Source organism: Budorcas taxicolor, chromosome X (genome assembly GCF_023091745.1).
Source record: "Budorcas taxicolor isolate Tak-1 chromosome X, Takin1.1, whole genome shotgun sequence".
Lineage (NCBI taxonomy): Eukaryota > Metazoa > Chordata > Mammalia > Artiodactyla > Bovidae > Budorcas > Budorcas taxicolor.
The window spans coordinates 113,820,001-113,845,958 of record NC_068935.1 but is presented as its reverse complement, the minus strand read 5'-3'; the positions used below and the strand labels follow the sequence as shown (position 1 = coordinate 113,845,958).

At 49.4% G+C, this 25,958-nt stretch overlaps 1 protein-coding gene across 1 annotated transcript; it reads left to right on the top strand.

Moving 5' to 3' along the window:
* The first annotated feature begins 2,642 nt into the window (after positions 1-2,642).
* On the top strand, positions 2,643-25,879 carry LOC128069624 (melanoma-associated antigen B2-like). Its single transcript, XM_052662746.1, has 4 exons — positions 2,643-2,916; positions 2,947-3,872; positions 25,586-25,657; positions 25,823-25,879. The coding sequence occupies exons 1-4, from the start codon at positions 2,643-2,645 to the stop codon at positions 25,877-25,879; spliced, it is 1,329 nt and encodes a 442-aa protein (XP_052518706.1).
* The last annotated feature ends 79 nt before the right edge of the window (positions 25,880-25,958 follow it).

Below are 25,958 nucleotides of genomic sequence, written 5' to 3'. Positions count from 1 at the left end.
TGGTGATTCCCGCCGGAGAATCTGGGGCAATCCGGGTATAGGTGGTGAGAGCCTCTGTCAGTCTGTTAAGAAAGGCTGCCGGGTTCTCATCAGGGCCCTGGGTTACTTCATCTAGCTTAAGTAGGTTTACTGTCTTGAGGGAGGTGGTCTCCATTCCCTCCAATAGGCATTTTACTATGCATTGAATGTCGGCTCTTCCTCTCTGTCCCTCCTGACAGTCTCAGTCTGGGTCTACGTCTGGAACAGCAGCCGCTCCAGGTGGCCAGGCTGGGTCTGCTGGGTTAGCTAGATGTTTTTGGTCAGCCACCATTTTTGCCACAGCCCAAATGGCCTTTCTCTCCCCTGGGGTAGTGGTGGACGCCAGAATGACAAATACGTCCTGCCAGGTGAGGGCGTGAGACCGAGGCAGCTGGGTGAAGTTTTTGATGTGGTTAGAGGGGTTGGCCGAATAGGAGCCTAGCTGTTGTTAAATATGGGCAAGATGTTGGAGTGAAAAGGGCACGTGGACATGGGCGAGACCCTTCTGGCCGGCCACCTGGCGGAGAGGAAGCAGGGGAGCTGGCGGCAGATTGGGAGCGGTCTGGGACCTTGTGTGTGAGCTGACCGGTGAGTCAGAAAGGGGTGGGCGCGGAGGAAGGGGTGGATGCTGAGGCGGAGCCAAGGGAGCAGCGAGAGGCTAGTCACAGGAGGGCTGGGCTGTGAGGACGATGGGGGAGGAGTGGGTACGGAGGAACTTGGTGAGGGCGATAGAGGGGGAGTTGGTGTAGGGCTAGGAAGGGCCATGGTTAGGAGAATTTCCGAAGGGGAACAGTGGGTATATAGGGTGGGACGGGAGCGCAACAGCCAGAAAGCCTGTATGTGGGGTACTTCAGACCATTTTCCCATCCTCCGGCAGTAATTATCTAAGTCACGGAGGATGTTAAAATCAAAAGTTCCCGTTGGCGGCCGTTGTGAGCCATTATCCAAAGAATATTGGGGCCATGCCTCAGAACAAAGGAAGGTTAAGCATTTGGAACGAATTTCTCCGGAGATATGTAGAGTTCTGAGGTTGGCGAGTAAACATTCTAGCGGTGTAGACCAGGGTTGGTCGGCCTTGGAGGCAGCCGCCCCCACGGTTACTATGAAACGAAGGTCCTGTACCAATCGTTAGTGGGGCTGGGAGTGGTCCGGTCAGTCATCCCCGAACGGGCCATCAACCCAGTGAGGTGAGGAGAGGGCACTCATCCAAGACGGACGACTCCGAGTTGACTGGCGCCAGGGAATCGCAGGCCTGGCCTGTGGAAGAGGGGTCCAGCCACGGCCGTGATTTAAAGGGACCGAGACACCCTAGGAATAATCGCAACAGAGGCAACAACCCCCAGAACCGGACCTATGGAACTTACCCTGTATCCTGCCAGGCGGTTGAATGGTCCCAGAGGGGTGACGGGGTGACCTGGTCCGGCACGGGCCAGACCCGAGGGGGCCCGCAAATCCCGCTCGTCACAGGATGGGCCCCATGCCTCAAGCCCCATGTTGTGCACCAAACGTTCGGTAAAAGACCAGGACACCAAAGAGTATCTAACAGGCTTTAATGGGGAAGCGCTCCCGATCGGGATTCCCGGACCAGAACGAGGCAGGTCGAGGAAGTCTGCGCCCAGACTGTGCTGAGGAGTGGTTTATATGCGATCGTTGTGCGGGGTGGTCAGGCTAGATCGCCCAAAAAGGTACAGCTAGTGAACAGGGGTTCGGATAGGTCACCAGGCCGAGGGGTCACAGGCTGACAGGTCCTTCTGCGTGGCTGGGGCGGGGCGGCTTTCGCTGGCGAAGGGTGCTGTCATTGGTCCCTGGAATCGGGGAAGCTCCTTCCCTTAGGGACTTCCCCGGCCGGCGGGAGAGAGGAGGGGCGGCCCATCATGTCCCCGGGATCCAGCCTCACAGGAACCTGAGTGGGGACCCAGTGCATCCATCCCAACCCTCAGATTTCAGCCCAGGAAATCTCAGGGAAGGGCTGTGAGGCTGAGCACTTTCTTTACTGTTTTATACGAAGTCTACAGGAGGGGAAATGTCTAGTCTGAGGGTGCACACAGCAGTCCGCAAATGGATAATGGTGCCCAATGTTTTAAGGAGCCAAGGTAAGGACCTTGCATGATGATTCCAGTGAACTCAGGATAGAAAAGACGCTAATGAGCTCTCAGCACTGGTTGTCTATCTCCTGGCAGGGAGGTGGACTGAGGCATCCCTTCACTTACCTCTGGATCATGGGGATGTCTAAAGTGTCTGCATCAGTGTAGCAGAGGGAAGGGTGCCAAGGCTCCGCCAGGACTTGAGTGATAACACTGAAGTAGAACTTAGAGAACCCCACTGCTGGCACCTGCTGGCACCTGAGTGAATCCAAAGCAGGGCTGAGAGGTCGCAGAGGAAAAGTAAGGCCTCTATTCTTCCTCTGTGGGATTGTGTGGGGAAAGGCTGAGCAGGACAACAGGAGCCTTGTGGGTTCCTAGGGCAGTGTCCTCAAGGACACCTGCAGAGGCGGCCTTTGATTAAGCCAAGGTAGAATCTCCTGTTTTAAGGTGCTCATGTCACCTCATTCTCCATCCTCCAGGTGCCCACACCTCCTGTCTGTTGGCCCAGACTCCTGCCTGCGCTCCCTGACCACAGCCATCATGCCTCGTGGGCAGAAGAGTAAGCACCGTGCTCGTGAGAAACGTCGCCAGGCCCGGGCTGAGACCCAGGGTCTTCATGATCAGGCTACCACATCTGGGGGAGAAGAGACCACCTCCTCCTCCCCTCCTGATTCAGAGAGCGGTCCCTCAAGCTCGTCTGCTGCTGGCACCTCCAAGGAGCCTCAGGGAGCCCAAGGCACCACCAGTGCTGCTGCAGGTGCTGTACGCAAAAGATCTGGTGTCGGGCGCGCAGCACGCTCGAGATCTGGTGTTGGTGCCGCAGCACGCTCAAGATCTGGTCTAGGTGCCGAGGGCCAAGTTCAGGAGGGGGAAAATTCCTCGCAGGCCTCAGCTGCTGCTGCGAGCTCTCATACAGATCTTCTGACCTGGAAGGCAGAGGTGTTGGTGCAGTACATGCTGTGTAAGTATAAGATGAGGGCGCTCATTAAGAGGTCTGAAATGCTGAAGGCAGTCACTAGAAGGTACAGGGAGCAATTCCCTGAGATCCTTAGCAGGGCCTCTGAGCGCATGGAGCTGGTGTTTGGCCTGGTGCTGAAGGAAGTCAGGCCCAACAGTCACTGCTATACCCTGGTGAGCAACCTAGATCTCAGCGACAGTGAGTCTATGAGAGGTGACTGGGGGCTGCCGAAGAATGGCCTTCTGATGCCCCTGCTGGGTGTCATCTACCTGAATGGCAACCACGCCCCTGAGGAGAAGATCTGGAAGTTCCTGAATATGCTGGGCATCTATGATGGAAGAAGTCACTTCATCTTTGGAGAGCCCAGGAAGCTCATCACAGAAGATCTGGTGCGGGAAGGGTATCTGGAGTACCGCCAGGTGCCCGGCAGCGATCCCCCTCGCTATGAGTTCCTGTGGGGTCCTAAATTGCTGACAGAAACCAGCAAGACGAAAGTCCTGGAGTTTTTGGCCAAGGTCAAGGATTCGGGTCATACTGCCTTCCTGCCACAGTATGAGGAGGCTTGGAGAGAGGAGGTAGAGAGCACCGGAGACAGAGGTGCAGCCAGGGCTGGCCCTTCTGCCTCACTCAGGCCTGGCACTGCTGCTTCAGCCGCTGCTGGCCCTTCTGCTTCATCCTGGCCTGGCAGTGCTGCCTCAGCCAGCGCTGGCCCTTCTGCTTCGACCAAGCCTGGCATTGCTGCCTCAGCCGCCGCTGGCCCTTCTGCTTCGACCAAGCCTGGCATTGCTGCCTCAGCCGCTGCTGGCCCTTCTGCTTCGACCAAGCCTGGCAGTGCTGCCTCAGCCACTGCTGGCCCTTCTGCTTCGACCAAGCCTGGCAGTGCTGCCTCAGCCAGCGCTGGGCCTCCCGCTTCGAGCAAGCCTGGCATTGCTGCCTCAGCCAGCGCTGGCCCTCCCGCTTCGAGCAAGCCTGGCATTGCTGCCTCAGCCGCTGCTGGCCCTTCTGCTTCATCCTGCCCTGGGAGTGCTGCCTCAGCCAGCGCTGGCCCTTCTGCTTCGACCAAGCCTGGCATTGCTGCCTCAGCCGCTGCTGGCCCTTCTGCTTCAGCCAGGCCTGACACTGCACCCTCAGCCGGTGCTGGCCCTTCTGCTTCATCCTGGCCTGGCACTGCTGCCTCAGCCAGCGCTGGCCCTTCTGCTTCGACCAAGCCTGGCATTGCTGCCTCAGCCGCTGCTGGCCCTTCTGCTTCGACCAAGCCTGGCATTGCTGCCTCAGCCGCTGCTGGCCCTTCTGCTTCGACCAAGCCTGGCAGTGCTGCCTCAGCCAGCGCTGGCCCTCCCGCTTCGAGCAAGCCTGGCATTGCTGCCTCAGCCGCTGCTGGCCCTTCTGCTTCATCCTGCCCTGGGAGTGCTGCCTCAGCCAGCGCTGGCCCTTCTGCTTCGACCAAGCCTGGCATTGCTGCCTCAGCCGCTGCTGGCCCTTCTGCTTCGACCAAGCCTGGCATTGCTGCCTCAGCCGCTGCTGGCCCTTCTGCTTCGACCAAGCCTGGCATTGCTGCCTCAGCCGCTGCTGGCCCTTCTGCTTCGACCAAGCCTGGCAGTGCTGCCTCAGCCAGCGCTGGCCCTTCTGCTTCGACCAAGCCTGGCAGTGCTGCCTCAGCCAGCGCTGGCCCTTCTGCTTCGACCAAGCCTGGCATTGCTGCCTCAGCCGCTGCTGGCCCTTCTGCTTCGACCAAGCCTGGCATTGCTGCCTCAGCCACTGCTGGCCCTTCTGCTTAGACCAAGCCTGGCAGTGCTGCCTCAGCCAGCGCTGGCCCTCCCGCTTCGAGCAAGCCTGGCATTGCTGCCTCAGCCGCTGCTGGCCCTTCTGCTTCATCCTGCCCTGGGAGAGCTGCCTCAGCCAGCGCTGGCCATTCTGCTTCGACCAAGCCTGGCATTGCTGCCTCAGCCGCTGCTGGCCCTTCTGCTTCGACCAAGCCTGGCATTGCTGCCTCAGCCGCTGCTGGCCCTTCTGCTTCGACCAAGCCTAGCATTGCTGCCTCAGCCGCTGCTGGCCCTTCTGCTTCAGCCAGGCCTGGCACTGCACCCTCAGCCGGTGCTGGCCCTTCTGCTTCATCCTGGCCTGGCACTGCTGCCTCAGCCAGCGCTGGCCCTTCTGCTTCGACCAAGCCTGGCATTGCTGCCTCAACCGCTGCTGGCCCTTCTGCTTCGACCAAGCCTGGCAGTGCTGCCTCAGCCAGCGCTGGCCCTTCTGCTTCGACCAAGCCTAGCAGTGCTGCCTCAGCCAGCGCTGGCCCTTCTGCTTCGACCAAGCCTGGCATTGCTGCCTCAGCCGCTGCTGGCCCTTCTGCTTCGACCAAGCCTGGCAGTGCTGCCTCAGCCAGCGCTGGCCCTTCTGCTTCGACCAAGCCTGGCAGTGCTGCCTCAGCCAGCGCTGGCCCTCCCGCTTCGAGCAAGCCTGGCATTGCTGCCTCAGCCGCTGCTGGCCCTTCTGCTTCATCCTGCCCTGGGAGTGCTGCCTCAGCCAGCGCTGGCCCTTCTGCTTCGACCAAGCCTGGCATTGCTGCCTCAGCCGCTGCTGGCCCTTCTGCTTCGACCAAGCCTGGCATTGCTGCCTCAGCCGCTGCTGGCCCTTCTGCTTCGACCAAGCCTAGCATTGCTGCCTCAGCCGCTGCTGGCCCTTCTGCTTCAGCCAGGCCTGGCACTGCACCCTCAGCCGGTGCTGGCCCTTCTGCTTCATCCTGGCCTGGCACTGCTGCCTCAGCCAGCGCTGGCCCTTCTGCTTCGACCAAGCCTGGCATTGCTGCCTCAGCCGCTGCTGGCCCTTCTGCTTCGACCAAGCCTGGCAGTGCTGCCTCAGCCAGCGCTGGCCCTTCTGCTTCGACCAAGCCTGGCATTGCTGCCTCAGCCAGCGCTGGCCCTTCTGCTTCGACCAAGCCTGGCATTGCTGCCTCAGCCGCTGCTGGCCCTTCTGCTTCGACCAAGCCTGGCAGTGCTGCCTCAGCCAGCGCTGGCCCTTCTGCTTCGACCAAGCCTGGCAGTGCTGCCTCAGCCAGCGCTGGCCCTTCTGCTTCGACCAAGCCTGGCATTGCTGCCTCAGCCGCTGCTGGCCCTTCTGCTTCGACCAAGCCTGGCATTGCTGCCTTAGCCGCTGCTGGCCCTTCTGCTTCGACCAAGCCTGGCAGTGCTGCCTCAGCCAGCGCTGGCCCTCCCGCTTCGAGCAAGCCTGGCATTGCTGCCTCAGCCGCTGCTGGCCCTTCTGCTTCATCCTGCCCTGGGAGTGCTGCCTCAGCCAGCGCTGGCCCTTCTGCTTCGACCAAGCCTGGCATTGCTGCCTCAGCCGCTGCTGGCCCTTCTGCTTAGACCAAGCCTAGCATTGCTGCCTCAGCCGCTGCTGGCCCTTCTGCTTCGACCAAGCCTGGCAGTGCTGCCTCAGCCAGCGCTGGCCCTCCCGCTTCGAGCAAGCCTGGCATTGCTGCCTCAGCCGCTGCTGGCCCTTCTGCTTCATCCTGCCCTGGGAGTGCTGCCTCAGCCAGCGCTGGCCCTTCTGCTTCGACCAAGCCTGGCATTGCTGCCTCAGCCGCTGCTGGCCCTTCTGCTTCGACCAAGCCTGGCATTGCTGCCTCAGCCGCTGCTGGCCCTTCTGCTTCGACCAAGCCTAGCATTGCTGCCTCAGCCGCTGCTGGCCCTTCTGCTTCAGCCAGGCCTGGCACTGCACCCTCAGCCGGTGCTGGCCCTTCTGCTTCATCCTGCCCTGGCAGTGCTGCCTCAGCCAGCGCTGGCCCTTCTGCTTCGACCAAGCCTGGCATTGCTGCCTCAGCCGCTGCTGGCCCTTCTGCTTCAGCCAGGCCTGGCACTGCACCCTCAGCCGGTGCTGGCCCTTCTGCTTCATCCTGGCCTGGCACTGCTGCCTCAGCCAGCGCTGGCCCTTCTGCTTCGACCAAGCCTGGCATTGCTGCCTCAGCCACTGCTGGCCCTTCTGCTTCGACCAAGCCTGGCAGTGCTGCCTCAGCCAGCGCTGGCCCTCCCGCTTCGAGCAAGCCTGGCATTGCTGCCTCAGCCAGCGCTGGCCCTCCCGCTTCGAGCAAGCCTGGCATTGCTGCCTCAGCCGCTGCGGGCCCTTCTGCTTCATCCTGCCCTGGGAGTGCTGCCTCAGCCAGCGCTGGCCCTTCTGCTTCAACCAAGCCTGGCATTGCTGCCTCAGCCGCTGCTGGCCCTTCTGCTTCAGCCAGGCCTGGCACTGCACCCTCAGCCGGTGCTGGCCCTTCTGCTTCATCCTGGCCTGGCACTGCTGCCTCAGCCAGCGCTGGCCCTTCTGCTTCGAGCAAGCCTGGCATTGCTGCCTCAGCCGCTGCTGGCCCTTCTGCTTCAGCCAGGCCTGGCACTGCACCCTCAGCCGGTGCTGGCCCTTCTGCTTCATCCTGGCCTGGCAGTGCTGCCTCAGCCAGCGCTGGCCCTTCTGCTTCGACCAAGCCTAGCATTGCTGCCTCAGCCGCTGCTGGCCCTTCTGCTTCAGCCAGGCCTGGCACTGCACCCTCAGCCGCTGCTGGCCCTTCTGCTTCAGCCAGGCCTGGCACTGCACCCTCAGCTGCTGCTGGGCCTTCGGCTTTGACCACTGAGCACCCCAGGGCCGCATCCAGCCGCTCATCTCGCCCCTAGTGTGGTCTGAAGCCCGTTGTTCACTTTGTGCGTGGAGCAGCCTGTCAGTCTGTGTTCCTGAAATGCATCAATAACTTGTTGACTTTATTTCCTCCAATTTTCAGTTCTTAAAATTTTTCAACAGAAAGGTCATTTAGATTCATGATATAAGCATATGAATAACATGGGTCACACACAGTTTGCTGTTGGTCAGATTTAGGAGCAAAAATTTTGTTTTCTCAAATAAATATTGGAAATCCTCACATCACCTTTGTGATCCAGGGTGAGAATAACATCAGTTAAGAATAAGAGTGTCCTTAGAAATGCAAAAAACACCACACTAATAGAGGCTCAGAACATTAATACATTGTGAGGGAGATAGCTGAAATTCCTACAGTTTTTGGCTTGCTTTACTCTCTGGTTAGTCTCCCTCTTTGGAAATGTAAAAGAGACATACCTGCCTCTGCTTATGCTTTATGGTTTTCAAGAATGTTTGAGAATATAAATTACAGCAAATGATTTATTCGTGGCTCTTCTTTTACACAAACATTGAGAATCTGCTCTTCAGAAGTCTTCATGCTTGTACTGGTGATGTTTAGTCAAAAGAAGTCCTAGCCTCTGTGCATTCATGATAGTTTCTCAGAGATGCTGTCATTCTATGGAAGAGGCTGAGATACTCTCTACTTCATGAAGAACAAGAAAGAAGCAGGGTAAAGAGGGGTCGGAGAGAACATATTACTTTGGTTTCATTGCTTAGCTGAATTTTGGCTGATTTGGGAGGTTGGGTCTTTTCTTTTCCCAGTTGGAATGCTTCATAGTTTCTGACATCTGATAGATTGAAAAAAAATCCAGCTGATGTAACATCTGAGGTCAAGATAATCATAGTAATAACTGCTGTTTCTCCTAATGTTTCAGTAGAGACAGGCGCCATGACAGAAGCTTTCCATAAATACCTATATTCCACCAATCTGACAAGAAAAGGCTTATCAAACTTCCTTCACAGTGGAGAGCCCAAGGCTCATAGAGTTTGGTTTTGTGCTTAAATACGTAAGGCTGGTAAATGACAGCAGGCAATAGACTCCTGCTCTGAACTACTTTGGCACACATACTGTTGTTTTCCCCCCAACCTGAGACATACCCTTGTCTTTTTTTTTAACAAGTCCTTTTAACATTTGACATTTCCTTATTTATTTTTATTTATTTATTTATTTAGCTGTGCTGGATCTTAGTTGCTGCACGTGTGGTCTAGTTCCCTGACCAGGGATCAAACCTGGGCCCCCTGCATTGGGAGCCTGGAATCCTAGCCATTGGACCACCAGGAAAGTCCCCACCCTGTATCATTTATTTCAGTGCTTTTCTCAGGACTCCATAATTTGTCCTAGGTGATAGAAAAGATTGCCCTTGTGCTCAGGCTACTGGATCAAAATGTGTAGCCAGTGCAGTAAGAATGCCAGGTATCCTTAACAAAGGTATGTATCCCTTACTCACTACTCATAGGTAAGTGAAAAAAACAATATTCAGGGACAGTATAAGCGTGTACATTGGCCATGTTAGATAACCTCTGAAGACCAAGGAGTCTCCATGTCATCCTTACAGTCTCTTCCCTGTAGAAAGTAAACCTATCAGAACAGAAATGACGTGAGAATCTTCACGTGGCTGAGGAGATAGATTGATCTACCTTTTTCTCCCTAAAGGACTACCACCTGTCCTGGGACTCCTGCCTTGGACTATAGCTTCTCCATCTCCCATCACTCCTGGGACAGGGACCCATTCTCTGTAGCACTGCAGAGCAAACATAGCTGAAGAGTTTGTGGAGACGTGGAATTTCCCCAAAGGCCTTGAATCCAAGACACAGAAAGCAAGATGACGACCCGATGTAGGAGGGTTGAGGAGAGCAAGACGCAAGAATATGGGGGATGGTGGTGACTGGGACAGGACTCCCTTCTGATCTCAGACACAGAGGAATTCAGAACTGTTAGGCTTAGTCTATTAGCCTTAGCATAGCCTCACTTATTCTTCAGGCTTCTCGGAGACCTAAGAAACTTGGTCTCGGTCTCGCAGAGTTCTGAGGCTGGTAGGGAGAATCAGTCTCTCAGAAATGATGGTGATTAACCTGAATGAGCGTGATGGAAAGACCCATCCAGAACAGTAGGATCCTTAAGACGCGTCCTCATTGGCAAGCCCATGAAGTCCAGAACTATCTGGGCTGCTGTGCTTAACACTTTCAACTCAGGTCCTGGGAAGGTGGGGCCATTGGGAATCTGCAGAGAATAGAGCCCCAGGAAGGGCGCAGAGTCAAAGTGAGGACCCAGGGTGTGGACACGAAGCCCCTCAATCCACAGCCGGCAGGGCTACACTTGGTCCCTCCTCTCCAGCTAGCCCTGGGAGGCATAGGTAAGTGCTGGCCAAGTCAAGGGCCACCTGACTTCTGCCTGGAGGGTTTCAAGGAGATGACCTTGGTTTGTAGGCTGGCTCTTCATCAGAGAGTGGAAATCCCAGGCATGACATTTGTACAGTCCTGTATGAAGTGTGTGGCAGCCAACTACCCCATTACAGATAAATTCTCAGAAAGTCCTGCAAATGTGATGGGCCCTGGGAGGGAACAGGCAGGGCTTTCAGACTAGGTTTATCCCTTATTTTCTGAAGGCAAATGGCTTCAGGGCTTTAAAGTCCTTGGGCTAATGGAGGGAGCCTGTATCAGCTGAGGAAGGGTACCCAGTTCCTAACAGGAGTCAACTGATGATACAGGCTGACAGCGAAGGATCCCTCCCAGAAGGAAGGGGGCTACAGAAGGCACTGTCAGGCCTGTTTTCAGGCCTGAGATTGTGCCACTAGGCCTGGTGACATGGGGAGTCCTGCTCACTTCCTCCCAGAGGATCACATGGAGGTAAGGAACCTCATCCTGATCAAAGGGAGCAGCCGAAGCTCAGCAGAAGGATGATTTCCACATTGTGCCAGAAGTCAAGGTAAGGACTCTGAAGACTTGCAAAGACCACCCGCCTCAAAACAGTGGGGGCAGAACATCGTCCTTCCACTACTGTTAGCCTCAGAAGACCATGGCCTGTGGTGGCCCTATGAGGCAAACTCCTCTTCTTCCTCAGGGATCAGGGAATTACCGGCCTGGGTGGAGAAGCTTTAAGGCAAGTCAGGGAATGTTTCCAGTTGGGGAATATTTCCAAGACGGTGAGGACAGCAAAGAACATGGGAACACAAATACCAGGATGGCCACACAGTATGTTCCCTACTCTCAGCCCAGAAGGCCTCAGGCAGTTTTACTAGGCCAAGGGGCCCTTCAGCTCTGACCGAGGAGTAGCAGGAAAGTTAGGGTTTTGGTCTGATGGTGGTGGTCCCATGTCAACAGAAGGGGGAGTCTTGGGCTTGGCTGAGGGTCAATTTTGGACCCTGATTTGGGACCTTGAGAGGAACCGTCTGTCATTCTCAAGGAGCTTGCCACAGCTCACAGTTGTGAGACTGTGGCAAGACTATGGGTAGGGGGTGGCTCGATAAGGCCGCCTTATTTCCTCTTCCAGGCTCACAGGGAGGTATCGGTCTTACTATGAGGAGATAGGCCTCAGGTCTAGAAGGAGGGGATTCCCCAGGCCCCACCAGAAGTCAAAGTGTGAAGCCCAAGCAGACTGTGGGTCTACTCATCCCTGAATAGAGGGGACAAAGGAGAGTCATGCCCTACCCTTTGATGTCAGTTCTAGAAAGCTCAGGGGAAGACTGTCAGGCAGGGCTCTCCCTCACTTCTTTATACCAGGCCTTCTTCTTGAATTGCTAAGTCATGTCTGACTCTTTTGTGACTCCATGGACTGTAGCCTGCCAGGCTCCTTTGTCCATGGGATATGGCAAGGAAGAATTCTAGGGGGGGTTGCCATTTCCTCCTCCAGGGGATCTTCCTGACCCAGAGACTGAGTCTGCATCTCCTGCAGCTCCTGTATCACAGGTGGATCCTTTACTGCTGAGCCACCAGGGAAACCCCATATTAGGCCTAAGGGAGATGAAAGGGCAGCCACCAGTCATGAGAAGGGAGGGTCATGGTGCCTGCCAGGCTCTGTGGCAGAAGCTTTACAGTTACCACCACATGCCAGCAGTCCTTCCAGACAGGGCTTGTCAAACTCCCTTCACAGTTAAAGAACCCAAGGCACTCTCAGAGAGTTTACCGATATGACCAACTTTTCCATGGCTGTTTAAGTGACAGGGATGGTCATAGGCCCTTGATTTGACTTAGTCTAAAGCTCACCCTCTCACTCCTGCAAGCCTGGTCTGACTTGTGCCCTTACTTCCCTTTTTATTCTCATTACTGTGAAATGTATGAAGCATTAAGAAGAGAGACTCTCAGGTCAAACTATTTTATTGTAATCCATAGCCAGAGCAATAATAATAATAATGCCAAAATAAATATGACATATGAAGAGAGGAAAAAAGAGATAGTATTTGCTGGCAATAGGATCATCTGCCCACACATATGAGGGTTCAAACATCTTAAAGCTCTGAAAGTTTTCAGTTTTAGATAAGCTTATAAGATCAGTAAGGGACTCAAAACCTCATCTCACAGCCATTCCTTTGTATAAAAGAAATCTGTTACATCTAAAATATAAAGGTTATTGATTAGAACAGAGGTTGCCTGAGAAGTCTGGCTGAAGGAGAGAAGGGACAGGTTACCACGTTTTGTTTCTCTCACAGGTCTCTACCTGGGCCCCCTTACTTACGCCATGGATTTCCTATCTCTTATCACTCCTAGGACAGGGATTCCTTCTCTGCAAGGTCTGCAGGAGAGAAAGTACTCAGAGCCGTCCAGGGATGTGGCATTTCCCATGAAGGCTTTAATCAAAGGGGCAAGGGCCTTTAGGAAGACACCCATGCAACTGGACTGAGGAAAGCAACAGCCCAGAATATGAGGTGTAGGAAGCCTTCGGGCAGAGCTCTCAAGCTGAGCATCTCTTTTCTGTTGTCTCAGTACAGTCGTCAGGGACTTGAGACCGTCGGTCTAAGGAGGGCAATCTCAGGTCAGAGTAGGAACTGTCAAACCTATATGTGAGGCCCCTTAAAAAGAAGTGAAAGAAATAGCCACCCAGAACCACTGGGGTTCTGTAGCGTCCACTTCGTGCTGTCAGCCCTGGGAGGTCCTGAATTCCATCATAGGATGAGGTAGAGAGAGGCCTCGAGAGCTGAGAGAGACAGAGCGCTACTGCCATGGGCCGGGCACGTTCCAGAACCGAGTCCGCCAGCTCCAACCACATAGTGACATCCAGGGCAGATCCTTCATCTTGTGGTTGAAAAGAGAAGTAAGTACTCCAAGTAACTGAGTGCCAAGGTGGATCTGAAGGGAGCACATTTTATGTCTTATTTTGTTCTTGCTTGACCTCAGTAACTGGGAGATGTATCTTTTTCTGTTTAGGAGTTTCTTTTTGGCACTATTGGAATAGGCTTCTTGTAACTGAAGGTTAATTTGACTTCCATTTTTGTGTTTATGAACAAAGTATATCCCATTTATTGCTGTATTTCAGTATAAGCACAAAGGTGTTTATATTGAATCAGAAATCCTTGAATCTCCTTTTGTGGTTCAGAACAAGATGACATGACAAGAGAATTGGGAGTTTCTTGCCAATCATGATGGACAGTGAGTGAAATTGTTCATATCAGGAAATTAAAAGAGAAAAAGGTCTTGTCTGTGTGGCATCTGCAATAGAGGGGAACAGGAATTCCCAGCCCCTGTTTCCCCTCCGCAGCCCAGATTTTAAAGGTATATAAGTAGCAAAATAACCTTTATAGAAGGTCCAGAATCCAATTAAGAAATTCAAGTACCACAGGTAAGCATGAAACTTAGATCAGCTGCACTTGTATTGGTAAGAACAACACACACACACACAGACATGGATCATGAATAGCACTATGCATCTATGATGAACAGTTTCTATAGTAAACTGTTATCTCAAAAACTGTGATCACCAATGGTTCACAGCTATTTCTTACTCCGTTAGGTACGATACTGTAAACTTTGAATAACACAATAGGACTCATGTGAAGTGCCGCTCGTGGTGCTGGAAGTGCTCTCAAGAAGCAGAGAGAAGTCATGACATTATACAAAAAGGTTGGATTGCTCGTTGTATACTGGTTTGGATCTGCAGTCATGGTTGCCACCATTTCAAGATGAATGAATCCAGCATAAGGAATACTGTAAGAAAAGGAAAAGGAAATTTATGAAGCCATCACTGCAGCTACACCAGCAGGTGTGAAAATCTTGTGCTTTTAGTGAAATACGTTTTTATCTTGTATTGAAGATACAGCTTGTATGTGGGTGCAGGATTGCTATAAGCAAGGCATATCTACAGACTCTAACATGATTGAAGAAAAAGCAAAGGCATTATAACAACCTAAAGCCAAAGTGGGTGAGGGATCTAAAGCTGGAAAAGTTAATGCCAGCAAAGGATGATCTGATAATTTCAGAAAGAGGTTTGACTTCAAAATATCTAAATGATAGGGGAAGCAGCTTTTGCAAACAAGAGGCAACAGGTGGTTTCCCATATGTCATTAAGAAAATCACTGGGTGTTAATTTTGTATCCTGCAACTTTACCAATTCATTGATGAGCTCTAGTAGTTTTCTCGCAGCAACTGTAGGCTTTTGTATATCTAGTATCATGTCATCTGCAAACGGTGCAGGTTCACTTCTTTTCCAACTTGCATTCCTTTTCTTTCTTCTCTGATTGTCACGGCTAGGACTTCTGAAATCATGTTGAGTAAAAGTGGAGAAAGTGGGCATCTTTGCACTTTTCATATTAAGTGAAGTCAGACAAAGACAAATGTCACATCACTCAGATGTGGAAATATCATTTTAAAAAATGATAGAAATAAACTTATTTACAAAATAGAAAAAGAGTGTACAGATATCAAAAATGAACCTATGCTTCAGTTCAGTTCAGTTCATTCGCTCAGTCGTGTCCGACTCTTCGTGACCCCATGAATCACAGCACGCCAGGCCTCCCTGTTCATCACCGTCTCCCAGAGTTCACTCAGACTCACGTCCATCGAGTCCGTGATGCCATCCAGCCATCTCATCCTCGGTCGTCCCCTTCTCCTCCTGCCCCCAATCCCTCCCAGCATCAGGGTTTTCTCCAATGAGTCAACTCTTCGCATGAGGTGGCCAAAGTACTGGAGTTTCAGCTTTAGCATCATTCCTTCCAAAGAAATCCCAGGGTTGATCTCCTTCAGAATGGACTGGTTGGATCTCCTTGCAGTCCAAGGGACTCTCAAGAGTCTTCTCCAACACCACAGTTCAAAAGCATCAATTCTTCGGCGCTCAGCCTTCTTCACAGTCCAACTCTCAAATCCGTTCATGACTACTGGCAAAACCATAGCCTTGACCAGCGGACCTTTGTTGGCAAAGTAATGTCTCTGGTTTTTAATGTTCTGTCTAGGTTGGTCATAACTTTTCTTCAAAGAAGCAAGCGTCTTTTATATTCGTGGCTGCAGTCACCATCTGCAGTGATTTTGGAGCCCCCCAAAATAAAGTCTGTCACTGTTTCCATTGCTTTCTCATCTATTTAGTTGGTTTCAAAAAAGACAATTTATTGAGGTATGATTGACATACAAAAACCTATACATGTTTAATTTATTGATGAGTTTGGAGTTAAGTCTACTCCTGTGAAATGACCACCACAGTTTATGCTGTAAGCATATCCATTACCTCCAAAATGTCCCTCTCTTCCTTTTTTAAGTTTATTTTTAATCAGAGTATAGTTGCTTTACCCTATTGTGTTGGTTTCTGCCATACATCAACATGAATCCGCCATAGGTATACATATGTCCCCCCCCCTTGAACATCCCCCCACCTCCCACTCCTTCCCACCCCTCTAGGTTATCACAGAGCACCTGTTTGAGCTCCCTGCATCACACAGCAAATCCCCATTGGCTGTCGATGTTCCATATGGTAATGTGTATGTTTCAGGATTACTCTCAGTTTGTCCCTCCCTCTCCTCCACCCCTTTGTCACCAAGTCTGTCCTCTATGCCTGCGTCTCCATCCTGCCCCACAAATACATTCATCAGTGCTGTCTCCTAGATTTCATGTGTATGTGTCAGTATGCAATGTTTATATTTCTCTTTCTGACTCTCTTCACTCTGTATAATAGGCCCTAGGTTCACCCACTACATTGGAACTCACTCAAATATGGTCTTTGTCATGGCTGAGTAGTATTTCATTGTATACATGTACCAAAGCTGCTTTATCCATGCATCGATGGACATCTAGGTTGCTTCTGTGGCCTATGTGTTGTTAATAGTGCTGCAATGAACATTGGAGTACATGTGTCTTATTCAGTTATGGTTTCCTAACGGTTTATGCCCAGTAGTGGGATGGTTGGGTCATGTGGTAGTTTTATTCCTAATTTTTAAGGAAACTTCATACTCTTCTCCATAGAAAGAAAGAAAGTGAAGTCACTCAGTCGTTTCCAACTCCTTACGATCCCATGGACTGTAGTCTGCCAGGCTTCTCTGTCCATGGGATTTTCCAAGCAAGAGTACTGGAGTGGGTTGCCATTTCCTTCTCCAGGGGATCTTCCTGACCGAGGGGTCAAACCCAGGTCTCCTGCATTGCAGGCGGACACTTTACCCTCTGAACCACCAGGGAAGCCCATAGAGGCTGTATCAATTTACATTTCCACCAACAATGCAAGAGAGTTCCCTTTTCTCCACACCCTCTCTAGCATTTATTGTTTATAGATTTTTGATGATGGCCATTTTCACAGATGCCTGCTCATCCTGTATGTTCTGTATCTGTGATAAGAACACTTACCGTAAGATTTGACCTCTTAGAGAGTGTACAATATAGTATTCTTAACTATAAGCTCTATATTATATAGTGGATCCTGAGACTTTTTCATTTTGTATAATTAAACTTTGTAACTTTTGATTAATACTGAGAATTGGAATACTGCCTGCTGTATCAGTGAATAACAGTGTCAGTTATCAACAATGGCAGCCACCACGGATGGTGAACCCTGAGGGAACACAGGAAGTAAAAATACAGGATACAGGCCCCAGATATGTGAAGTTCATATCAAAGGAATGATTTCAGTGAGCCCTGATTCTTGCATCTTTCCATATATGGAAAAGTGCTAAATTCCTTAACCTGGGTTATCTGGTTCTCCTTCATTTATCATAATCTTTTGATATTCAGACTACCTGCCCTTTGCTGCAAAACTTCTATGTAACCTGGCTCCTCCCCTCCCTTCTTTGGCACAGTTCTCTCAGGGTCACTGGAGACGCTGCCTCCTGGGTTGAAGTCCTAAAGGTTTGTACCAAAGAGAACATACCTGTCAACTTTCAGGTTGTGAATGGTTTTATTTTATTTTATTTATTTTAATTGGAGGCTAACTACTTTAGAGTATTGTAGTGGCTTTTGCCATACCTTGACATGAATCAGCCATGGGTGTACATTGTTCCCTTTCATGGACCCCCCTCCCACCTACCTCCCAATGCCATCTCTCAGGGTCATCCCAGTGCACCAGCCCTGAGCACCCTGTCTCCTGCATAGGTTGTGAATGTTTTTTAAGTCTACAGTTCCTTCTCATTACCCTGCCATAGACCATGGCAACCACCACTCTACTCTCAGCTTTTTTGACTTTGACCATTTTAGATTCTTCATATAAATGACATGCAGTATTTGTCCTTCTGTGTCTGGCTTATTTCACTGTAGCAGAAGGTCCTCTAGGTTTATCCACGCTGTCATAACTGGAGAGGTTAGCTCTTTTTAGGCTGAATGATAGTTCATTGAATGTATATTTTGCATCTTCTTTATCCATTCATCTGTCACTGGACACCTAGGCTGCTTCCCTTTCTTGGCTATTGTGAGTAGTGCTGCAATGAACATGGGAGTGCAGAGCTCTCCTCGCGGTCCTGATTTCAATTCCTTTGGATAGTAGTGGAATTGTGGAAAGTATTATGTGTTATTTTTGATTTTTTGAGGAACTGCTACACTATGTTCCCTGTAAATTGGCTGCACCAATTTACATTCCTACCAGCAGTGTTGAATATGTATAGTTGACTACGAAACCTGCAACTGTCTTCCAAAGTGACTCTACCATTTTCCATCACCACCACCGAGGAATGAGAGTTCTTGTTGATTCACATCCTTAGCAGCATTTGGTGTTTTCAGTCCTTTGAATGCTGGCCATTCTGAAAGGCATGTTGTGGTATCTGCTTGTATTTTTTTTTTTTTTTCTAATTTGCAGTTCCCTAATGGTATGTGGTTCCCTGCTGGCTCAGATGGTAAATCGTCTACCTGCAATGCCAGAGACCCAGGTTCGACCCCTGGGTTGGGAAAATCCTCTGGAGAAGGAATTGGCAACCCCCTCCAGTATTCTTGCCTGGGAAATCCCATGGATAGAGGAACTTGGTGCGCTACAGTCCATGGGATCGCAAAGAGTGGGACACGACTGAGCGACTTCACTTTCACTTTCAGTGGTATATGATGTGCAGCATCTTTTCATATGCTTGTTTGCCATCTGTGTATCTTCCTTGGTGAGGTATCTATTCATATCTTTGGTCCATTTTTTTTTAGATGTTAGTTTTCTTCTTCTTAATATTAAGAGTTCTTTGTATATTTTAGATTAAAGCCTTCATCAGATATGTCTTTTGCAAATATTTTCTCCCTGACTATGACTCATCTTCTTGTTCTCTTGGTGTATTTTTATAGAGCAGAAGTTTAAAGGGAATGAAATCTAGCTTATCAATTATTTCTTTCATGGAGCCCCATCACTTTTTTCTGTGATGATATTTTGTTGATTGATTTGCTATGTGGCACATGGGATCTTAATTCCCCAACCAGGGTTTGAACTCACACCCCTTGCACTGGAGGCACAGTTTTTGTAAAATGTTAGCTTTTTTTATTTTGTGTTGTGGGATAGCAAATTAACAATATTGTGACAGTTTTCAGGTGAACAGTGAAGGGGCTCAGCCATACATATACACGTATCCTCTCTCCCCCAAACTTCCATCAACACTGCCACATAATATTAAGCTGAGTTCCCTGTGTTATACAGTACATCCTTGTTGCTTATCTATTTTAAATATAGCAGTGTGTGCATGTCCATCCCAAATCCCGTAACTATCCCTGTCGCACATCCTTTCCCAGCGGCAACCATAAATTTGTTCTCTGAGACTGTAAGTCTTTCTATTTTGTAATTAAATTCATTTGTATCAGTTTTTAAAATTATACGTATAAGGTATGTCATATAATATTTCTCCTTCTCTGTCTGAATCCTTTTACGTATTTCTGTTTTATAGATCTATGCAACCTCTGGCACTGGGGAGGCTATCATCTGGCTTCGGATCGCATGTGAAAGTGAAGTTGCTCGGTCGTGTCTGACTCTCTGTGACTCTGTGGACTGTAGCCCACCAGGCTCCTCTGTCCATGAAATTCTCCAGGCAAGAATACTGGAGTGAGTTGCCATTTTTTTCTCCAGGGAATCTTCCCAACTCAGGGATCGAACCCAGGCAGACGCTTTAACCTCTGAGCCACCAGGGAAGCCCAAATGTGTTGGTACCATCGCAGGGAACAAATGGACACGAGAACTCTAGAAATCATGAAAGCAAGAGACCACAGTGATCTTAGAGTAGCGAGCCGAGTGCCGCCATTAGTGTTCATGTCTGGATAATAAATTCTGTTGCAAATGCACCCTTAGGTAGTGTGAACGGGTAGTCTTTATGGAAATGAATTGTCACAGAGAATACACTGCCTCGATATGGGCTGCCATTCTTTTTTGTAATTGTGATTTGCCAATGAAATGTATCATCCCCAACTGGACCTGCAGAATATTGTGCTGGACGGTCACTGGCCACATCACTAAGTTCCTTATTAATCCATTTCAGTGCCACAGTCTGTGCTTTTTGTCTGACTCCTCACTGTCTCAGTGTGTGCTCAAACGTCCGGCTAAACCTCCTGATTATCTGGTGGCTGGGAAGGACTATCTCTTCATCTCACACTGGCTCTGCCAGACACAGGTGCCTTCTTAATAACCAGGGAGGTTGGACTGGGGAGGGCTCCCTGGCAGAGAGTAGATGAGGCTGGAGGGGAAGGGGAGACGAGCAGTGGAAACCCTTAGACTCAGACAAGCATCGCGTACCTGACGAGGACCATCCAAATTAGTGCGCTTTTTTTTTTTTTTCAGCTATACACCCAGGAGTGGGATTGCTGGGTCATTTGTTTGGTCTGTTTTTAGATTTTGAGGGCCCTCCTAACTGTTATCCATGGTGGCTGCACCAATTGACATTCCCACCAACAGTGTACAGATCTTGTCCACATGCTCACCAGCATTTGTGACTTCTCTTCCTTTGGGATGATAGCCCTTCTGATAGGTGTAAGATAATACCTCATTGTGGGTTTAATTTGCATTCATATGATGATTAATGATGTTGAACATCTTTTCATGTGCCTCTCGGCCGTTTATATGTCTTCTTTGGAAAAATGTGTATTTAAGTATTCTGCCCATCTTTTTCTTGATTGTTGTTTTTAAACTGTTATATCAACTGTTTATATATCTTGGATATTAACCCCTTATTGGTAATATCATTGGCAAATATTTTCTCCCATATAGCAGGTTGGCTTTTCATTTTTTTGGATGGCTTCCTTTGCTGTGCAAAAGCTTTTAACTTTAATTACAGCCCATTTATTTATTTTTGCTTTTATTTCCCTAGCTGTAGTAGACAGATCCAAAAAAATATTATTAAGATTTATGTCAGAGGGTGTTCTGCTCTTTTTATCTTCTAAGAGTTTTATGCTTTCCACTGTTACAGCTAGGTCTTTAGTCCATTTTCAGTTTGCTTTTGTATATGGTGTTAGAGAATATACTGATGTCATTCTTTGAGAACTACATGTCAAAGAATGAGATTAGAGTGTAAATACAATTTGGTAATGTCAGAAAATTAAATGTGCTTTTACATTTGAGCCAGTAGTTCAGTGTTTTCCGAAATTAACCCTGAAGAGACCTCCACAGCCATAGGAAAATACGTAAATGTCCATGCACATGTTAATTGAGGCAACATGATATATCCACAGAGTGGAGTACTACGAAGCTATAAAAAGGAATGAGTACAATTTTGTAAACTAATAAGGGATGCTTCCGTGATAGATAGAGGTATATAGGAGAATGTGGGAGTTTGGGGCTAATGTCAGTGATACCAAGTCCAGCGCCTTCCCGTTCTGGTATGAAGAGGCTTTGTGAGCCGAAAGAGAGAGAGCCAGAGCCGGAGCTGCAGCCAGGCTCCTACGGTGCCAGGGCCGCTGCACTTTCCAGAGCGTGGCCAAAGCGCCTCCCACCCCTAGTGAAGTCTGAGCGACACTTCACATTGCATTTCAAGAAAGCAGGCAATCTTCCCACTAGCAGAGGGCCACGGTGGGGCTCATGGAAATTCAGCGTATAACGTATTTGTGTTCCTATACAATAAACACAAATTGGAGACTTTTCTTTCTTCTGATTTTAAATGTTGTTCCTTTTAATTAAAGACGTGTTTAGCTTCAGAGTCCAAGTATACTAATGGCACAGCTCCCACATATACTGCAGATAATCAAGTTGAAAAATAAGAATTTTCATAGTACATAGCACAGAATGAAATCCATGAATCATTTCTTGTCATTTGGAATAAGACAACATGATATTGGAATATGGATGTTTTTGTGAAAATGGGAATTTTTCCACAGTGAAGTCTGTGTGATTATCAGATACCGAAAAAAATCTTAAGAGGTTTTCACTTCTTGGTTTATTTGTTTTATTCTTTCTTTATAAAATTGAAGTTTATTTACCTGGATTGGCTTAGGTTATTTAAGAATGTGGGAGGAGTGAAATCCCAGTAAAATGGCTTTCTTGCACACTTGCACTGTAGTTGTTCAAATATGAACTTAGCATCTGCTCTTTGGAAGGCTTCTGGGTGGTTTTGAGGATGCTAAGAAAACTAAACTCAACCCCTTCTTATAGAATTCTAGAGTCTAAGAGAAGCATTCATATAAAGTAGCTGGTGACCTGAGATCTAGGGGCACAATAAAAATGAGGTGTAAGGAGGTGAGGGGATTGAGGGCTTCCTCATGAGGCGTCTAGTGTACATACACTGAGGCAAGGCACTTGGAGACTTTAGGGCAATAAAAGTCTGGCGGTAGAAGGTAGTTTTAAGTTAGGCTACATGTTGAGCCCACCGGGGAGGCTGTGGAAACACTAAATAGAGGCCAGACCCTCAGATCGTGGGTCTCAAAGATGAGAGACTTAAGCCTGGAATGGAAAACTACCCTGAACAATTCCTTTTCAATTATCAGGATCCCAAGCAGCTCGGTGCTAAACAACCCGCCTGCCACTGCAGGAGACGTGGGTTCAATCCCTGGGTCAGGAAGATCCCCTGGAGGAGGAAATGGCTACCCAGTTCAGTATTTTTGCCTGGAGAGTCCCATGGACAGAGCAGTCTGTTCAGTCCATGGGGTAGAAAAGGGTCAGACACGACCGGGTGACTAAAGAGCAACATGAGTAGACGAGAGAGAAATCCCGCCTGGGGTGGGGGTGGATGTGCCCTGTGCTCCTGTCCCAGTGCCCGTGAACACAGTGCACAACCGAGATGTTTCATGCACAGCATCTCCAAGGAGCTTCTGTGAAAAGAGTAATAGTAGAATGAAACCGGAAACTCAGAAGCCAGTGGGCTGACACTCTTTGCTGTGAGTGGTGGAAACAGCTCATTTTATTGAAAGGGCATTCCATTCAGCGTTTCTGGCTATGTTGATAATTCCACCAAAGTCTGTGAGGTGAGTATATTTTAGGTGATGGTGAAATTGATGAAGATAGGGGCTTATTTTATTTAGTTACTTATTTATTTGGCTATGCTTGGTCTTGTCTTTGGCACACAGGATCCTTGATCTTGCTTGCAGCCTGAGAGTTCTTTAGTTCCGGCATGGGGAATGTTTCAGTTGTGGCATATACGATCTTTAGTTGTGGCGTGTGAACTATTAGTTGCGGCAGAGCTGTGCCATGTGGGACCTAGTTCCCTGATCAGCGGTGGAACCCAGGCCTCCTGCATTGGGAGTGCAGAGTCTTAACCCCTGGACCACTAAAGAAGTCTCTAGGAGTTGTTCAGATGAAAGAGCAGCCGGGAAGGAAGACAGAATTAGTCTCGGAATCAAATTTAGATTCTTGGAATTTCGTTCAGTTAAAATACTACCCCCACACTCAAAATATGATTTAGTAGTGGAAATGAAAGATTGTTTCTAAAGAGCATTTTGGACTGATTTGGTGTTCCACGTCCAAGACTGCCACAGATTCTCTGCCATCTCCTGGATTTAAGAACTTCATCAGGGTCGGTGGTATCCTCCAGGATGAAAAGAATCATAATCATCGGAAGAACAGATATTGTGTAAAGTCTCAGTGTGGTCCAGGCACTGTGCCAGGTGCTTTAGCGCCATGCCACTAGCCCTACCAAAGCCACTTCACCTGAGGCTCCCCGAGTTGGGGATGGACCCAAGTGGACACAACTGATAAGAGCCAGAGCTGGGACTGGAGCGCTGGTCTGAATTTGTGCACAGCGTGTAGCCCTCCCCTTGTCCCGGCCTGAGGTGCTCATGAGTCAGTTAATTCACTGTCCTCTAGCACTCCAAAATGTATCTTGAGTGACAGAAAGAAGGACTCTGTGATGAAAACACTGGGCTGGAACACCTAGCCAAGGCAGTACAAACACCACAATAATAAAGAGGTGTGAATAAAGGAGAGCAGGAGATACTGCTCAGTAAGCATATGATCATCTGCAGGTGCAAATTCAGACAGCCTCAAGTGATCGAGGGCTTACAAGATTATCTGGCGCTGACCTTCTATGTAGAAAGTAAACATTTTCTTTGTTTTAATTGAAAATAGTTATTTCTACTTATTTTTTGACTGCTCTGGTTCTTAGTTGTGACACTTGGAATCTTTGTTGCCACATGCTGGCTCTTTAGTTATGAAATGTGAGATTTTAGTTGTGGCACGAGAACTCTAAGTTGTTGGATGTGAGAGTTTTAGTTGTGGCATGTGGGATCAAGTTGCCCGACTAGGGATCAAACCTAGGACCCTGCATTGGGAGTGCAAAACCACTGGACCAACAGGGAGGTGCCGAGAGTATATATTTTAGAACTACCCTAAATCTGGTGACTCAGATGGTAAAGAATGCGCCTGCAATACGGGAGACCTGGGTTCGATCTCTGGGTTGGGCAGATTCCCTGGTAGAGGGCATGTAACACACTTCAGTATTCTTGCCTGGAGAATCTGCATGGACAGAGGAGCCTTGTGGGCTACAGTACATGGCGTCACAAACAGTGGGACATGACTGAGCGATTAAGCACACAACCTAAATGTGGCTGAAGAGCAGGAATATATCACCTAGATCTCTTTGTCATCATACCATCTGTCCTGAGTTCCTTAATTTCTACTGCATTTTCCTAATCTTACATCACTTTTGGGACTGAGACCCATTTTCTCCAAGATTTGCTAGAGGGTAACTGCTCACTGTTTGTAGGAATATGCATTCCCCAGGAAGCCTTTAATCAAGGGACAGAAGCTGATATGGGAACCTCCATGAAGGAGGACTGAGGAGACAATCACCCCTGAATAATGTGGTTCCCCAAAGCCTAAGAAGAGGAATCTTAGATCAGTAGAAGGAGCAGTCCCAGGCTGTGGTAGATGTAGTGAGGATGTTAAGCAAGAGGAATCAGAAGGACTCAAGTTGCATCCCCACTGTCTAGTCTCAGAGGCCCTGATGGACTAGGATCACATGAGGATCATCCTGACTTCCAGCTTGGAATTCTCAGGAGACTAGGACCTGGATGGAAGACAAGAAGCTTCATAAAGCAGAGAGTGGAGTTACAGGGTTCATCACGTGTCATCGTGAGGACCTGAAAGTGGACTATACACACACTACACACTATACACACAGTATACACACTATACACTATACACACTATACACTATACACACTATACACACACTATAGACACACTATACACTACACATTATACACACACTATACACACTATACACTATACACACTATACACTATACACACTATACACACACTATACACACTATACACAGTATACACACTCTATACACACTATACACTATACACACTATACACACACTATACACACTATACACACACTATACACACACTATACACTATACACACACTATAAATGGAGGCCCTGGAAAATCACTGATGCTGTGGACCCCAGGAAGCGCTGGGCACAGATGTCAGGTTGATTTCAGTCTAGAAAATCTTAGCGAAGTGAGACCTCTGTCTAATACAATCAGCCGCAGTTTTGCAGAGGGAGGGACCTGAGTCCTAGGAGGACCTCACATGTGATGCTGAGTGCTAGCGGGGATGCCTGCAGAGGGAGCCAAACAGAATTCTGTAAATTCTTAGCTCTGTGAAGCCCCCAAAGCTACTTCTGAGTGATCCCCTCCTTCAACCTGTGTGATATTAGGGAGGGCTGAGTCTCCTCTAACCAGATCAGAACCGAGATCTGCAGATTGGGGTGTGTTGACCCTAAGAGGACTTAAGGTGAGGACCATCAGTTCTAGTGGGAGGATCTCTCCCCCAACGAAGGAGGCTCACAGAGTGGCAATCCACCTGACAAGCAGAGATGATCAGAGCAGAGCTGGCCTCCCACCACGGGGGATTTGGGAAGGCGAGGGCTTTGTCTGGGAGCTGGAAGACTTCGGTTCATAGAAGGAGGCATCCTGGGCTCTGATACACTGCACAAGGAGGACCCGAGGACGGATGAATATTGAGCTACCAGGGTTCCCGTAGCACGCTGCCCCTGCCGTCATCCCTGGGAGACCCCACGTAGGACCCTACGCAGCTCCCCTCCACTTCCGCTTTGAAAGCGAGCGGATCGGCCGGTAGCCGCGGCGACCGTTTGGCGGAGACTTAGTGTCCAGGACTCGTCCGGAACCAAGGTGAGGACCTGAATGGAGCTGAAGGGACTTTCCCAACCCTCCCAGCAATAAAAGTGACCCATCCACATCCCACCCCTGTGATATGGCTCTTATGAGTCCCTCAGCGCTATCGGCTGAATGTGCGCTAGAGTTTCTCAGGCTAAGGCGTTGGTCTGTGGGGGATAGGCCCGGATTCTACCCCCGGAGAAGCTCTCGGTCCTAGAGGAGGGCCCTGAGGGCTGATGAGCAGACTTCGACACTGCAAGGGGGCCACTCTGAGCGGCCCTCCTATACTGGGCTCTAGGAGGCCCTGGGTAGTGCT